Source organism: Rhea americana, unplaced genomic scaffold (genome assembly GCF_003343005.1).
Source record: "Rhea americana isolate MKP2758 unplaced genomic scaffold, rheAme1 scaffold_487, whole genome shotgun sequence".
In the NCBI taxonomy this organism is placed as follows: Eukaryota; Metazoa; Chordata; class Aves; order Rheiformes; family Rheidae; genus Rhea; species Rhea americana.
Window position 1 is genome coordinate 127,000 of NW_028186631.1, and position 17,186 is coordinate 144,185.

Below are 17,186 nucleotides of genomic sequence, written 5' to 3' on the forward strand. Positions count from 1 at the left end.
GATTTCCTTAGTCCAGGCTTTCTCCCTGGTCTGCAGGGCCTGGGATTCTTGAAGGCTGGCCTTAGCAGTGGCCATTCAGCAGCTGCTTCCCCTTTTCCCTAGTCTTCCATTTGCTACTGATGTATGTAAAGAACCCTTCTTGCTGTCCTTGACATCCCTTGCCACATTCATTTGCAACTGGGCCTTGACCATCCTAGCCACATCTCTGCGTACTCAGATGACATTCCTATAATGCTCCAAGTGGCTTATCCCTGCTTCCATCCTCTGTGCATTTCCTTCTTCTGTTTGAGTTTTGCCAGGAGCTCCTTCCTCATCCATGCATGTCTCCTGGCCCCTTTTTCAACTTCTTGCTCATTGGAATACACCTCTCTAGAGCTTGGAGGAAGCGATCCTTGAATATTAGCCATATACAGATAACAGTGCTATCTTTTTGACCTCACATTCACATTCATCTTGTGTGCCWGCTATCAATTTTTATGTCATTCTTTTCAAGCCCCGATAGTTCATGGGCTTTTGTGAGCCTTTAAATATGTCTGGAGAGACAGACATAGACAGTTTAGGTCTGACAGTGTAAGCCTCTGAGCAATGGCCTGTAAATCTTAATTTGGAAAATGATTTGCTACATACATAGCAGACAGCAAATGTGTTTAAACGGTTGCTGAGAACTGAATGTAGGTTCCTTAGCACTAATGGTAAGAAAAGCTCCAGTGACATGGGTACTGAAATTGCATTGGATCAGCTATTTCTCTTTTCCTGAGTCCATATAATGTGTCTTATCACAAGTGTATGTTCTACAGGATAGGTCAGTAAGATTATACTTGACAGTGAAATACAGCTGGGAGGTCATGTTCATGCTCATGTGGCAGATAGACAACAGGTTTCTCCTGTGGTCGCTGATTTTCTCATCGGAGAAACAATGAGAATTATTGGAATGAAATGTTTAGAGTCAACTTTTAGACAGTAGAAAATCTTTAAGATCCCTATTTCATCAAATACTATATGCACATATGATAAGAAATGATCACAGGTTGCAAAAAATTAATAATCTAATTTACAAAATCCCCTCTTTTTAATAACAGAGATACAACAACAGAAAACAGAAATGAACTATTTTGCATAAGTACTTGCCACTCTAGGAGTAAAGTTCAACTCTCCTACTCTCATGCAGTAACCTTGTCTGTTATACTATACAAAACATGTAGAAAGGAGTCTTTTGTCTGTGAAGAAATCAAAAGAAGAGAATTACAGCAATACTCTCCTAGAATAATTCAGAGTAGGAGGACTTTCATCTGCAAAAGTAATTATGAATCCATAAAAAATATAGCATTACATTTACTCATTTTTATGTGATGAATATTCAATAATATTAGTTGGAGGGGAAGCCTTCTTATCTTCAATATCTAGTTGGCTTGAGAAGATTTTGAAATTTTGAGAACAGTAATGTAATGTGACAGAAAGTAATGACTTGCTTTTTGACCTGTTTAAATTAATGTCCCTATGCTAAGGAGTGGGGGTTTATTTATACAAACAACTTCTGGAAATGTTGTTTGCATATTATTGTATACATGTTGTTGGGTTTTATTTCATCAGAAGATTATGTACTGAAGATGGCAAAGACATGGAGATCAGAAACTCTTAGTGTCCTTCCTGGTAAATAATGAGCCCTGCATATGTGACTAAAGAAGAAAATTCTAAYGAATTATCACATGGAAAAGTATGTTGTTAAAAATACCAAATGAGGATTGCACGATTTATCGATATATTAATGATATGAAAATAACCAGTACAAGTGAACTATGCATATTCAGGATCAATATTAGCAATATAACAGACAAACCACAATACTAGAAACTTATAAAGTGTTAGGAGACACCCACAAACTTCTCAACACCCATCTGCAGTGAATCCCAAGAAGCTGTAACTCCACGTACACACAAGTATGAATAGACAGATCTGTACATGCACATTTGCATGCACACTGCCTTCCTCTCAAAGGCTGTGTGGGTTACCAGTTTTCCCTAGGCATATGGGTGCCCCTGATTCTTCACCCTGGTGTGGTCAAACGAATTCCCTAGCTGTACCTGTCTCCGTACTGGCCCTGCAGCCTGGTGAGGGAAGCTCTGCGAGCTCTCAGGGGTGCACTCTGGGGTCGCTCCTCAGCAACTCCTGTGCTGACAGCTGCAGTAGGGTGCGGGCAACCTCTGGCATGGTGAGGCTGCTCCACCTGCCCTAACAGTGCTCAGCATGCCTGGGGCCTCTGCTCCTGATGCCAGACCTGTTCTGTCTCTGCTGCCCTCTGCCCTCTTCTATACTGATAAAAATGTTCTTGCTTCTTTTACACTGCTTTTTAGGATGGCCCCGTCTTCTAATTCCCTTGTTACTGTTTAATCCAGCTAATGGCAATATTCCAGAGAGATGACCAATTTGCGTAACACCCTCACCCCCACCCCCAAGCAGTTTTGGATGTATCTCTCACAGGTACTGTTATATTGATAGCCTGTTTTATCAGCTGCTATCTGGGCCACTTTTCTAAAGGAGGGTGGTGGGTCTACAGCTTTGATTTAGGCCTGCAGGGATACTTTGTGARGGGACTAAGTCCAGGTTCACAGGAATGATTAAAGTGCTGCCACTCGCACTTTACAGAAAATTGTGAGCCTTTCCCTACTGGATAAATGCTAGGAGACATTCGCATTTATTAGCCTGATATCTTTCTTGTTCTTAAAAATTGGGCCCTCAAAATTCCTTTTCTGCTTTGTGTACTGCTCACCCCCATACTGCCACATAGTGCACAAATGTGGGCAAATTAGATTAGATCCTCTAAACTCTGCAGCTGGATACCAGTAATTTGAGATGAGTGAGGCAAGTGAGGCTCTGAGGTCCCTTATTAGATTTACTAGCCCCTTTCTTTGTGAAGGTGTCTCCCACTGTAGTTTGTGATGAGGTAACCTAATTACAATAGTTCTCTCTGAGTTTCCAAGACATGAATCCCTGCTCCTTGTTTTTACTGCATTTTGAGAATCCAAATCAGGGAGAAACATGATCCTAAAAGAGGAATTTTAGTTTTCTTAATTTTTCTCATTGCTCTCTCATTTCAGAAATGGAATTGCTTCATTAAGGAGTGTTATCATTCTAATTTCTCCTCTTTATATAGGAGAGCAGAATAGCAGTGTGATTGTAGTGAGGAATAAAGTGGTAGCCTAAGCAGACTAATAACATGCAAGGTTTCTTTAATCTCTGCTTCTCCATTTTATTCTTTCCAAAGGCCCCAGTACTAACTTCAGTTCTCCACTTTGTTTGGTTAGCTGCCAAGAATTCCCAAGTGCTTACTGAGCTACCAGGCTAGCAACCTGAAGAGATTGCTTGAGGTTGTCTTTAACGTACTGTGCTGTGCACACAAGTAACTAAGTAGCTGTATCGTATTTCTTACATACTCTTCTACTTTATTAATGTGAACTGGATCTTATTTTATGGAGAACATCTCCAGGATTCTACTGTACTTAAATTGCAAGGAAATATTCCTTGGTTTAGGGTAAAATATTCTTGTGCAATATGCACGATTAACTTGCACACTGATTCCACACATTGAATCTTCTTTTGCAAAAATGATAAAGGACACTTAAAAAATCTGAAAACCAACAAGAAAATTCAAGAAAAGATTTCACCTCAATGAAAAATATCTTCTTCTTCCAGAGGAAGTTTCTGAAAACTTTATCCAGAAGTTATCACAAAAAAGTGATAACAATGAAAGAAGCTCTGTCATTTGTCATAGAGGCTATTAATCATTTGATACTGACATCAGTGAGTAGTGCGCTGAACCTACCGCCATCAGGTTTCCTTCAGATAGAAAATCTGGGGTTTCTTTTTAATTTAAAACATAAAGTTTCATCAAAGTTTCCAAGTGGAACTGGTAGTCCTGGTGGACAATAAGTTGACCATGGACCAGCAACGTGTCCTTGTGGCAAAGGAGGCCAATGGTATATCCTGGCGAACATTAGGAAGAGTATTGCCAGCAGGTTGACGGAGTGATCCTCCCCCTCTACTCAGACCTGGTGACACCTCATCTTGAGTACTGTGTCTAGCTGTGGGCTCCCCAGTACAAGAGAGACATGGAGCTGCTGGACAGAGTCCACTGTAAGGCTACGAAGATGATGAAGGGACTGGAGCATCTCTCTCATGAGGAATGGCTGTGAGAGCTGGACTTGTTTAGCCTGGAGAAGAGAAGACTAAGAAGGGTTTTTATYACTGTGTAAGTATCTGAAGGGAAGAGTTTTAAGAGGATAAGGCAGATTCTTCTCAGTAGCGGTGCCTAGCAACAGGTTGAGAGGCCACAGGCACCAACTGAAACACAGGAAGTTCCAGCTGAACATAAGAAAAAACTTTACTGTGAGAGTGACAGAGCACAGCTGCCCAGAGAGGTTGCCCAGAGAGTTGCCCAGAGAGGTTCTTTCTCTAGAGATATTCAAAAACTGTCTGGAMACAGATCTGGGTAATGTGCTGTGGGTGACCCTGCTTGAGCAGAAGGTTTGGACTAGATAATCTCTAAAGGTCCCTTCCAACCTCAACTACTTGGTGGTTCTGAGATTCTGTATTGTTTGCTGGATTTTTCTTAAYGTAGAAGATGAACTCCAAACATATTTAAAATCTATTTTGATCTCTCTCTCTTTTTTTTTTTTTTAACTTAAAGAATTAATTTATGAATGGCTTTTTATTTTGCAGTTATTTTTTAACTGTATTTGGTATCATGATATAATCAAAAYGATAACTTGCAAAGAGGTGAGCGCTTTTTCCCAACCACTTTCTTCTGTGGACATTTTCAAGGTGTTTTGATTTGTAATTTCCAAATCAAAACAAAATCTGATTTGCCAAAAATCAGAAAGGAGAGTACATTTTTTAAGACAGAAAAATCCCTCACGATTTTGGGAGGAAAAGGAGATTTCCATGTTTCCCTCTTGTATCTGACTGTACCTCAGCTTCTACAGGAGCACATACATATTTTAAGAATGCAGAGGTCCATTACAACTGTAGATCAAATTGCCTTTATTTTCCAGTGAAATGCACCTGAAATGTTTGAATGGCTTCTGATCTCTCTATAGATGGAAATATGTATCTTGAATTTCTGTGTGCACAAAGAATATCATAAATCTTCCCCACACACTTTTTGCATGAAAGAACTAATGATTATCCACATTAATGAGTTAGAATTTACTTTTCATGGTCAATAATCTTGCTGTGTGAACCAGAACAAAGAGAAGTCTTTTCCCTATGGTCTTACACATAAGAAAAATAAACTGCTAAAAACTTCATTTACTTATGTAGTTGACTACATAATTCCGTTCTAAAGCCTTAAGGAAAGAGGAGGGACAACTTTCCAGAGCTCTATAAGACAGCTGGTATTGAGCTCAGTTATAACATTGAAGTCTCAAGAAATGGAGTTAGAATAGGATAAAATCCCATGAGATCAGACTTAGCCTACATATCTGTATCAAAATCTCACAGCTGGCAAAGTTGGACTGCCTAATTTTAATATACACATACACATGCGCGCACGCGCGCGCRCACACACACACACACACACACACACACACACATTGTATATAGCCATTTTAGGTTCCAAACTAAAAATGACCCACATTGACGAATATGGAAACAGTATAAAAGAAACTAAATGCTGGAAGAATGTGAAACCATTAGTCTATCAGCAGGGGTGTAAGAAATGCATATTCATGTAGTAGATAATATTTTTGTGAATAGATTAGCAGGTGGAGATAGGTGCTCACTTTTATATTTAATTTTCACTCTTTTTCAAATTAAACAATAAACTCATATAAATGCAGACTACTTAGGCTGGATTTTATGTGCATTTGACTAGCTGCAAATATTGACGTCTTTAATAGAATTTGCTTTTTAAAATGGATGGTTGGAAAAAAAAAGGAACCATTAATATGAAATGTAGTCAGTTTAAAAATATATAAATGAAAAGTCATTCCACCCAGTATGCTAACTCAGATTGCATGCTCTTTGTTTAGGAATAGTTGTGTTATGTTATGTTATGTTATGTTATGTTATGTTATGTTATGTTATGCTATGCTATGCTATGCTATGATACTTTCTGGATTTGTAGACCACCAAGTAGACAGGAAAAACATTATAAAGGTAGTAGTACTAATAAAAATAACAGCATGTAATCAAACAAAATAGGCAATCCAAAGTATGCACCATTAGCAGTCTTCTGAATATATGTAGCCACACTTTCTAATATTTTTTGGAATTATTTTGTATGCGACAAAAAAAGGAAAAAACTACCTTTAAAGGAAATAGAATGAAAGTAACACAGCAGTCTACTGCAAGCACATCATTACCAAATGAAAGGAGAAAAAGAAAATTTAGTTGTTTGACCCCTTCAATATCTTGCAAATGCAAGCAGTGCTTGCCACATAATTAACTAAACATTTAATTAGAGAGTGAATTAGTTTAAGCTAAAAATAGCTCTTTAAACATATACCTAACTCTTTAAATATAGAACTAAACCCAGAGAAGTAAAGGAACAAAGGAACAATGATTTCAAGGATGACCAAGAAGAAAGTGGAAATAAGGCTCAACCATTTCATCTCTTGTAAGGTCTATAAGCTAAAGTGAAAGTGAGATGGAGGCTTAGCAACCTGGACAGGAGACATCATGCAGAAGGAATAAGCAATGTAAACACATATTAAAGGAAGACTGCCTACAAAAGATAAGTGCAATTTTAGGAATGATAGACTACAAGCCAAGTCCCAGACTGTCAATTGAGCTGCTCTGAGACTYTTTCCAAAACCCTCCCTCCCATTCTGCAACTGGGCCACATTTCTCCTAGTCTTTCTTTTTCTACTGATGTAGTCTGCTTTAATGCGCTGGTTTTGCCTGCTTGGTTATCTCTGTCATCAGTGCTTCTTCATGTTTTCCTCTGGGTTCAGCCTTTCAAAATATATCCAAGATCATTTCATTGCTTTCAGTTTCTACTGCTTTAATCTTTCTGGAAGATGTGTTTTGCATTTGGTGAGTACTCTTTGCTACCTGAAAATTTGTCCCAAAAAAACATTGTGAAACAAAGACATGAATCAAAATATCTGAGATCTACTTACTTCTGAGAATAGTATTTTATTATTAACAGTTTAATTACCAACTACTAACAAACCTTTCAGCATAACTTCACTAAAAAGATTTTTTTAAAAAATAATTGATATAAACATACAGTTTACTGCTACGGACTACCTCATGGAGCAGCTAGAAATCCCTGCTGTCTGCTATCTGAGAGAAGGGAGACCCACTCATTTTTTCTTACCTGCTCTCCAAAACCTATTCTGGGCAGCCAGATTCCTTCCTCCTTGGGTCAAATCCAGAAATGTGGAAAGAGTGAGAGAGAAGGTCTGGTCCTTTCCCTGAAGAAAACTGTGACTTTCATAGAAACCTCCTTGCTCAATCGCATCCTTGAAACATTGGAAATGTGTTTAATTAAACAAGATACACTGGTGCAGGGCATTAGTAATAATTATTTACGTGGAATAAACCAAGTTAATTAAATGAAAGGAACCAATGCAAATATAGAAAGAGTGTGTATTTTCTAGGATTTAGATTTATTCCTGAGTAACTATTGTGGATTTTAACCCTGTTTTTTTTCCATGGGTTCTATCATCTTTCCAGTGCATTATTTCAGTATTTTTCAGCCATATGTTGAAGTGACAGCTGTTGATGAATTGAAGATTGCTGTATTTCTGTTGTTACAATGAATGGGACTGCCACTTGGCAAAAGTTATGCAAATAGTCAGAGGAAAGACACCTTGAAAGTTTGCACTGGAAGGCATTTGTTACTATTACAGCTGCAAAGGATATGAAGGACTCTAATTCCCATCTCTCCTACTGTCCATCCCATTTACTTTCTGGCATTTTGCACAGTCTCTGTCAGTGCCATAGAAGAAGAAGCTGCTGAGGGAAAAGCTTGTGCCAGAACAAATTGTGGAAGGTTCAAGCAATCACCCCTTCCCTCCTCTGCATTGCACAAAAGTTTCCCTACCAAAGCTACCTGTCAGTCACATTGTCGCGTTTTATGGAGACTGGAGTTTTATTCACTACAATAATTCCTTACGTATTCCACTTCTTGACAGGTCTGTAAATATAAATTTATTTCTAAAGTGAATTCAGTGTTGGGGAAATACGTTGGTGTGATGCGAAGAAATTGAAACTGCCTGGTTATCTCCACTGCTGGTAAAGCATTGACAGGAATGGCAGGATGTTTTTCCTGTTGCAGATGTCCTACCTGCATGCCTCCAAGGGCTGTTATTAAATGGCAGATAGGTTCCTCATCATTTGAACTTGTGTTGAGGGAGGCCAGACAGGCTCCTGGCATGCACAAAACTGTAACTACCACCTCATTTGAATGCTCAGTTCCATGCATTCCGGATTTTGGACTAGAATAGACACCAGTGAAATGTCACACAAATGTTGAAATGGATGCAAGAGGATTTCACAAGGAAGATTTTTTTGCCTAATTAGATATACACTGACTATCTAAAAAGGGCAAGGATCACGAATTTCTGACTTCTATTAGCTGTTCCAGTCCAAGATTTCTCCTATGTTCATTCACAAAATGAACACTGAGAGATGAGAAATTTATACAAGCCGTACAATGTTGCCCCTTTGGTTAGCAGGGATTATGAATCCCCCCAATTGTCTAATCCACACGTACATACATACACTGCAGTTTGTCATAGTACTTGGTGGGTGAGTGTAGAGGTTAGGTAGAAGGAGAAGTTAGGCTAAACATAAATACTTATTTTGGATGGAAGCTCATGGTAGCCCTGAATAATTCGGTATTTTGTTCTCTCTGAAAAAACAAGACCACCATTATTACCATAATTCTAGAATTATTTTCTGTTGAGTCCTGAGTGATTGTAATACTAGCAGTGCAAATCAGGGAAAAAAAAGATTTTTCTTTTCTTTCTTTTTTCTTTTTTTATTTTTCTTTTTTTTGTTACAGGCAACCCTAAAAAACTTTCTGAAGTAATATTTAAAAAGAAATCGTGTGTTAATATTTTTTTCTCTTAGTATTTTTTTCTAGGCTTTTTCCTGATTCAGTAACTACACTCTCTGTCATTGACTGTTTCACAAGCAGCTACATTCAGTGGAAGCAAGTATTTGTGTAACATTTATCCACACTGCTTTTCCTTCAAATCTGCCCGGTAACCAGTCAGTTCAGCCTCATCCTTGTGTAACTGCATCTCATATGCCTCCGTGTATATCAGCACAGATCTTCATGCTTGAACTGGAGTTCAGTCATGGTTATAATCCTGGCTGATCAAAAGGTACTCCAAACTGTGCCATGGACAAGAAAGCAGTATCTTCTAGGTCTTTCCTTTCCCACAGTGTTTCCTAGGCTTTCTCAAGCTATGCACATCTTGGCGTTCAGTTTTGCTAGATGATGCTGAAGAATGCACTTAGATTACAATAATCATATCTGTCAAAGTGTTGTGAGATAAAATACAGTGCCTCTGGACTGCCAGGATATTGTGGAATGGAAGCCTTAGACTTAAAATGTGAACCTCACTATGCTTTCCAAAAAGTCCTCTAATGACATGCAGTTATGCTTGAAAAATCTTCCCAGGGAAAACTGAGGCCAGGATGCCTGTTGCTAGGTTTGAAAGCTAGTAAATGTGCCCCTAAACTAGCATTCACATTTTCTCTCTTAAAGGTAATGTTACATTCCRCATTCGAACATATTCTCATTTGCTTGCTTTTGTTTTTACATTTAGATGCTGTTATGAGTTCAAACTTAACAGGTCCTTTCCACATTAGTGATAATTTCTATACTTAAAAGCAGAATGTCTCTTTAAGGTAATTATTCAGTAGAGGGCTTGTAAATAGAAATAAATTGCAAATATCTTTGCTTTTGTTTCCTTTTATTTTTCTTTCAAAAGAAAATGTATTCTGAAAATGTATTCTGTATTTCCATTCATCTGAATAGAAATGCATAGAATCCTATCAAAACTGATTCCACTTCTTTGAAATTTGTTGTAAGACTAATTCTGAAAAGATTGCCATTTAAAATGCTTCTATCATGATTTAGGTAAAGCAATAAAAAATAAATTCTTTACTAAGTCATTATAAAACCTGATATGATAAGAACTTATATCAATATATGTTTGCTTAGTACTATGTCTGTAAAAATAGAAAAGAACTAAATTTTCAGATGCTGAATTTTTTATCCTTTGTCACAAACACACAAAATGAATGTGTTCATTGATTTTTCTTCAGTCAATGAACTGAAAAAGGAATTAGTTATTCACTAGAAGAACCTAAACCCTGTCAGCCTACATCTCATAGATGAGTTCATGAAGCACAAGCTGTGTAAAGCTCATTCAGAGTCCATTAGAGGTCTGAAGAAGTCTGACTAGTTGCTTGCATCAATCCAAAACTGTTACTGTGACAGTTTATGAAGTTTATATTGTATTTAAATGGGTTTGTCTAACTGCCCTGATCCAACGTAAATTTCCTCTTGGTTGCCTCTTGATCTCCTCTTGCTCACAGAAATCCAAAGGAACCAGCTCACCATCCTACTTCGAACTGTTGCTCATCACAACAAGAGCTCAGATGTGCTTTCTGATCAATCAGTATGGTATTTCATGTCATTTAAAATGAGCCTAATCATCTGCCTACCTTATATTTACAAAACACAGTGCTGACTTGCCATATCTCTGGTTCCATGTGACAGACCTGTGTGAAAAAACCTCTCTGTATTTATTAGCTCACAAGAAGAGTTCAACACTAATCTTAGCTTATTAGAATAAAAAATGAAAAAAAAAGAAAGAAAAAAAAACCACCTGGCATTTTATTAACTTGTAGGATTATACTTTCAGTAGCAAATCGGAAGGTAGTTTATCTAAGATGTATTATCTGTTATATCCACATTTGAATTTCAATACTTATCAGTTCGTAAACACAAACAACTTCAGAGAAAGCAAGGACTGCATTTATTGTGTTTTACTGGAAAGAAAATAGAAGAGCATTTCTATTCTACTCTATCAACATTCTCTTTGTCATGTTACCTTCTCTTTGTGGTATATCCACTCATTGCTTTTATCAAGTCTGTGGCTGCATATGTGGGTAAAATGCAGGGCAGAACAAGTGCAGGGCTGTTAAAGGTGCCAGTTATGTCTCTGGAGAACCCCAGGGCCCAGATAATCACTTCTTGCTCTTCTTTTATCTTGCCTGTTTTACACAACAACAAAAAATCCAAGTAGAAGCTCTCTTTTACTTATTGCATTTTGGGCGACCATGCCAATATTCATCTTTACTGTGGTAATTTCTTACATCATGTGATGTACGCTTGAGCCTCCAGATGGCACTAGGCACTGAGAGCTCTTGGCTGGAAACTGGTTCTCAGTTAATTTTCAATGTCAGTGTTTCTGATTCCTGTGAAGGATAAACAGGCACATGGACACTTGTGTCTACTTATTTTGCTGTGAAAGTCCTGACTTCTGTAATAACTTCTGTGTGGATGGCTCCCTGCTCTTGCACGCAGGCTCACAGTTCTCCATATAGGGCTAAGTGAGCAGTATTTCTAATGCATTTCAAAGCTTGAATAATAAACTAAAAGTAAATAGTATTGTAACTCAATTCTTAAATATTTAATTAAGTTCTATAGGCATGAGAGAAGGTGAAAAAAAAAAAGAAGCAGGTCTGTGTGCTCTTTTCACTAAGCTTGCAAATGATCAATAAGCAAGCAGTTTGCTGTTATTCCTCATGGTATTTTTTATACTTTTCCGATACATTTTTTAAAGTCTTTTTCGCTGTGGAAATATTAAATCTATGAAGTTGTCTGTGTATGTAACTGTGAGGGGAAATCCTTCCTGTTCCTCTCTTCACCCACTCCCAGATACGCATCACAGCAATCAGAGAAAACAGCATTCAAGAAAGTATGTGAATGACACTGAAATCTCCAGTGCTCAAGGGTTAGGGAGAGCAGGAAGCTGAACAAGAATGAGAGTGGGTGCAAATTTCAGAGACGAATTGTAGAAAAACACACATCCTAGAACAGCTCTGAAAGATTTAACAAGCCAATCACTGCATGCTAATTTCTGTTAACGGTAAGATTGAAAACAAAAGCTATGTATCTCATTCCAAAATATTTAGCTTTGACGTGTTTGTATAGCATATAAAAATACATTTTAATGGGGACCTGTCCAACATCTGTGTATGCATATGACATATAACAACACTTACCAAATGCCTGGTAATTGTCAGCTTTGATAAGACTTTGCAAGGTTCCAGGTATCTGAACATTAATTTTTAGAAAGGTTTGCAGGTACTCAAATTTCTGAAAATTAGGATTGTTTCTCTTTTTCACCCTTATGTAAGTCTGCATATAGCACTAGTTGTGTTCTGAATTTTGAGAAAGGAAGATGTTATGGGAAGTCATATAGACAATTGGGGAGCCATTGATCGACCTGGAATTTGAGTCCTGGCAGCTGTGCCAAGTTTTACACAAGTTTACTGTCTTACTTGGCTATTCTGTATCATATGCTTAGGAAATCTCTCTTTTTTTCTGTCACCTAATGGGTGATGTTGATTCTCTTCGTAAATATTCTCAAGTAATTTAGTGTATATAACTCAGTCTCTCTATGCATTAAAAAAAATTAATACAGTCATTGCTATTTGTATTCAGTTACTATAGCTCTCAGTCAAATTACTGGTAATGCAAATTTAGGTGATACAATTCATCCAGGTGTAACTGCAAACTTCTATATGTGGAAAATATATAAGGAAAGCTTTCTACTTGCTGAGTAAACATGGGCAAAATATTATTAACATAATGTTCTTATATCCATCATAAAAATCTAATTAATGGTAAATATACTGTGAAGGATAAAAAATTTAGGTGAATGTTACCTATGGAGCTCCTTGATTGAATAACTCTGCTTAAGTTACTCCATCCTAAGTCTCACTGATCTATACATTTATTGCCATCTTGCCTGCTGCTGTAGGATTTGTAGTTGGATTACCCGGGGTAGTCTAAGTGGTCCAGACCCACACTGCTGACTACTGTTTTCATTATTTCTTTCTGTTTAGCTCTTATATCAATGTAAGCAGAGTAAGGACTATAGCTTTTTTCTAGCTATGCTCAGCTTTCAAGCAAATATGCCTTCACTGGCAGCAAGATAAGTAACTTCTCGTTAGCAAGTTCTTCATTGGCCATCTGATTTTTGCAAGCTGCACTGAACAAGCAATAGCTGGGATAAGATGTGAATTGCTCTTGTACAGCCTACTCTTTGTGCTGAGGGAATGTCATTGGCTTTAGACTCTTGCAAGCTGTTTTTGGGTGGAGGTGTTATCTGCTACACCTGAAGAGCAGTGTGGAGGCTTCTCAAATGGTGGTAGTGAGGCTTGGGTCTCAAGGGATGAGCAGAATGAAGATGGTTAGAGCTGCTGTGATGTCTTTTCATTGCTTGGAAGATTCTTGGATCAGATCCTTTGCTCGAACTCTGTTGATGTTCCTTGGTCTTGTTTTATGGGGGGCTGCTGCAGCTTTGGCCTTTGGTGGAGCTTTTGTGATCCTGATGTACAAGAACTACAAATGTTTCCTTCAGGAGTCTTTTTTGCCTCTTCCAGGCTGGCTGGCTATTGCAGCTGCATTTGTCCTGCTACCCACTGGTATTTTGGCTATTTCTATTTCTGCTAAGAGTTCCCGCTATCGGCAAGGTGTGCTCATGTACTTGCTGCTAATACTTCTCTGTCTAGAAACATCTTCAGCTCTTCTGGCACAGATTTACTCTACTAGGGTGGCTTCTGAGCTGAAAAGCACTATGGGTCACCTCTTCTATCAGTACAATGGGCCATATTCTGAGAATCCTCTCAGTAGAGCTGTGGATAAAATCCAGAGGAAGCTGCAGTGTTGTGGGATCCAAAACTACACAGACTGGTTAACAGCAGCAACTGTTTCTTGGCACCTTCCAACTGAGAAAGCATGTGTCCCTGAAAGCTGTTGTAAGGCGACATATTCTCATTGTAGGGGTGACTTATGTCAACTGGAGCAACTTTTTCAGGAAGGCTGTTTAAGGAAGCTGGAAGACCAATTGCGTTTTGTTATGCTCTATATATTTTGGTGCTGTGCTGTGCTAAGTGTCTTGGAGCTGTTGGCTGGTTTCAGCAATGGCATCCTCATGAGGCATCAGCCCTTCCAAGACCTCCGAATTCTGGACTCTGCTACCTTCTCATAGGCCTTCACATGCTGGTGACATTGCTGACTTCATTTTGGGTTTGTTTGGTTCTGTATCAATTACAATTGTATTAAAACAAAACTTTTCTTTTCAAAATATATTTGCACATAAACCAAACTCTTCAACCACTGTTATTTTTATTTTCTTTAATATTAGAATAATAGATTGTTCTTCCATTTCTTGTTCCATAATCAGCCTACAAAAACTCTTACTGCTGAGGGTCTGAGCAGTCAGGAGAGGGTCTTTTAATATATGCAAATATAAAACCTCTGAGGGGAATAAGAAAGTGGTAAGTACTCTCGCTTTCAGTCAAGGCAAGCCCTTTATAGTGCAAGGCCATTGTCTAAATTCTTGAGATACATCTTAACTTTATTAGAATCAAGGAGAATAATTAAAGAACAGACTCTTTATGTTCAAACTTCTACTGTTTAGTCTCTTAATGTTTTTGTAAGAAGCCATTCAGAATCCCCTTCAAACATTATTTTTCAAATAAATTTACTTTGCAGTATTTGCTATTAGTCCCACCAAATATGCACACTCTCTCTCTGGGTATAGACATATACACATRTACATATTGGAATATATTATAAACTTAGCAATGGTAACCTAGTAAATGAAGTATTTAAAAATACATATTTTTTAAAATGGTAAAAAATACTCCCTTAATGATGAAGATACGGTTAATAGCAACAAAGTAACAAGATGATGTACAGTGGGAGGTATAGTTATCTCATTAGGTGAACAGCAGGTGAATTTACATATTCCCATGGAATAAGAAGGACTGTAACTTTCTGTGGCAAAACAGTCAGTCCTCCTTTTCTGAAAAATTGGTTATGCTTTCTTGAATGACAGGCGCAACATGCTGTTTTTCTCTAAGGTATGCAGGCAGCTAAATAGGCCCTGGCCTGCAGTGTGCTTAAATGAAAAAAACATGAGAAACTACTGGCCATGTCACAATAATTGCTCAACTTAAGAGAAAGCAAAGTGAGAAGCTAACAAAAATTACAAATAGTGTCACGAGATGTGGCTGGATTTCACAGTTAACTAAGAGGGAGCTACRTGAAAGACAGTAACCTTCACAGAGGGAGTACTACAGTCTTTAGGGGAGTAGAGCCATGCAGCGCTGAATGACTTGATAACACTGAGATAACTAGCTAACAGTATAAGAAAGATCAAAATTGCGTATGGATTTGGCAAAACTGGGACCAACAGTCAGAAAACAATTAAGAAGCCATGTTCCATTTGGAAAGACACAAAGGTCCCCCCTGAAAGGGAGAGATGAAGGCAGACAGGGCAGTGCAAGCATGGGAAAAGGGAGAGATGGGAAGAGGGGAATAAAAGGGGCAGCTTACCAGTCAAGGTGCCTGTCCAGCTGCGACCTGTGCCTGATTGTTGCAGGCTATCCTCTTACTAAATCCCATTTGTGAGAGTTTTCCAGGGATCTCAATCACTCTTCTGTGTGCCAAAAGGGCTAAGTTCCAGCAAACAGCAAAGGCGCTATGTTCATAGCAGGCTGTAGGTCTTTTGCTAGCAATGGCAGACACTGGTTAGTGAGTGCATGAGACAGAATTACTATGGCTATGGAAGGTTTGTTTATAGCAGAGTAGGTAAATATACCAAAGGATTTATTCTCCCTTTGTACTTGTGTTGTCTTATGCAAATTGATGCTAATCTTTTATTTCTGAATAGGGGTAACTTTTTACAAAAATGATTAACAATTTCTGAAATGTAAATGGTACTCATTTTGAGCAATAGCAGTGCACTTCTATGTTATATGATACTTAAACACTTGGATACCACTGCAAGGTATGTATTACATCCTTCTTTCTAAAGGGATCTCCAGTCATTTTTTCATATTCTGTATAAACAAGTAACTATGAGGAAATGCAGCAGCTGATTTACACTCAACATTTTTAGAAACTGTGTTGCTCTGTGTCTGAAGGAGAGAAATTGATGAATGGAGCAAAGCCTGAGAAGATACCCTATAATTACTATTCTGTAGAGCACACTGAAAGATTGATGGAGAGTTCACTAGGATGTCTTATTAGAAGACAGGCAAAATATATCATTGCAGATCTTTAGCAATCTTTTTCCAGAAAATCTCTCTGGGATGGAACTTCTACAGTTGACAGAGAGCTGGCTGCAGTGTTACAACCTGGCCATTTTGAATACAGCTGCTGCTTTCTAACTCTTTCACCATTCCAGACAGAACACAYGCTGAAATTTTACTGTTTTTCCCACTCCCTACTCCAGTGCTCCTTCTCCCACCCCCTTATCTGCCCTCCCCTCTGGGTTCCCCATCTACTATCTCCCCCTTGCCCTTCCATCTCCCTTTCTTCCTCCTCCTCCCTCTCTCTCCTTTCTGCTTCCTTTCTCTCACTCTTCCACTTCCCCATTCCTCTCTTTCTCTCCCCTTATTCTTTTACTCTCTCTTTCCTCTTCCTCTTGCCCCCTCTCTCTCCTTCTTCTCTCTCTTTTCTACCCTCTTCCTGTCTTTCTCCATGTCTCTTTCTATCCTTTCTCATCTCTGTCTTTTTAGATCTTTTGTTTCCCTAGTAGGTGCTGTTTTCAGTTGTTTCCTTATTCTGATGATGACTCTTTATGTGAGAAAGCAATTGGAATGCATTGAGCTCTGCCTAGTGATGGATGAAAAGTGAAATAAGCGCTTATCAGTAAAGACTGAAGAGCAGGTTAACATGGGGGCCACTGTGCGTGTCTACTACAGGCCACCTGACAAGGAAGAGGAAGCTGAGGCCTTCTACAGACAGCTGGAAGTAGCCTCACATTCACAGGCCCTGGTTCTCACTGGGGGACTTCAGCCACCCTGACATCTGCTGGAAGCACAACCCAACAAGGCACAGACAGCCCAGGAGGCTCCTGCAGAGCATCGATAATAACTTTTWGACACAGGTGGTGGAGCAACCAGTAAGGAGTGGTGTC

General features: G+C 38.5%; 1 protein-coding gene across 1 annotated transcript; it reads left to right on the forward strand.

The window, feature by feature from the left end:
* The first annotated feature begins 13,436 nt into the window (after window positions 1-13,436).
* On the forward strand, window positions 13,437-14,246 carry LOC146588965 (tetraspanin-3-like). Its single transcript, XM_085317037.1, has one exon. It carries the CDS (start codon window positions 13,437-13,439, stop codon window positions 14,244-14,246), a length of 810 nt encoding a protein of 269 aa, XP_085173163.1.
* The last annotated feature ends 2,940 nt before the right edge of the window (window positions 14,247-17,186 follow it).

Bases quoted from the DNA above. Each gene is read 5' to 3' on its own strand.
- LOC146588965 (XM_085317037.1), top strand. From the start codon at position 13,437: ATGAAGATGGTTAGAGCTGCTGTGATGTCTTTTCATTGCTTGGAAGAT.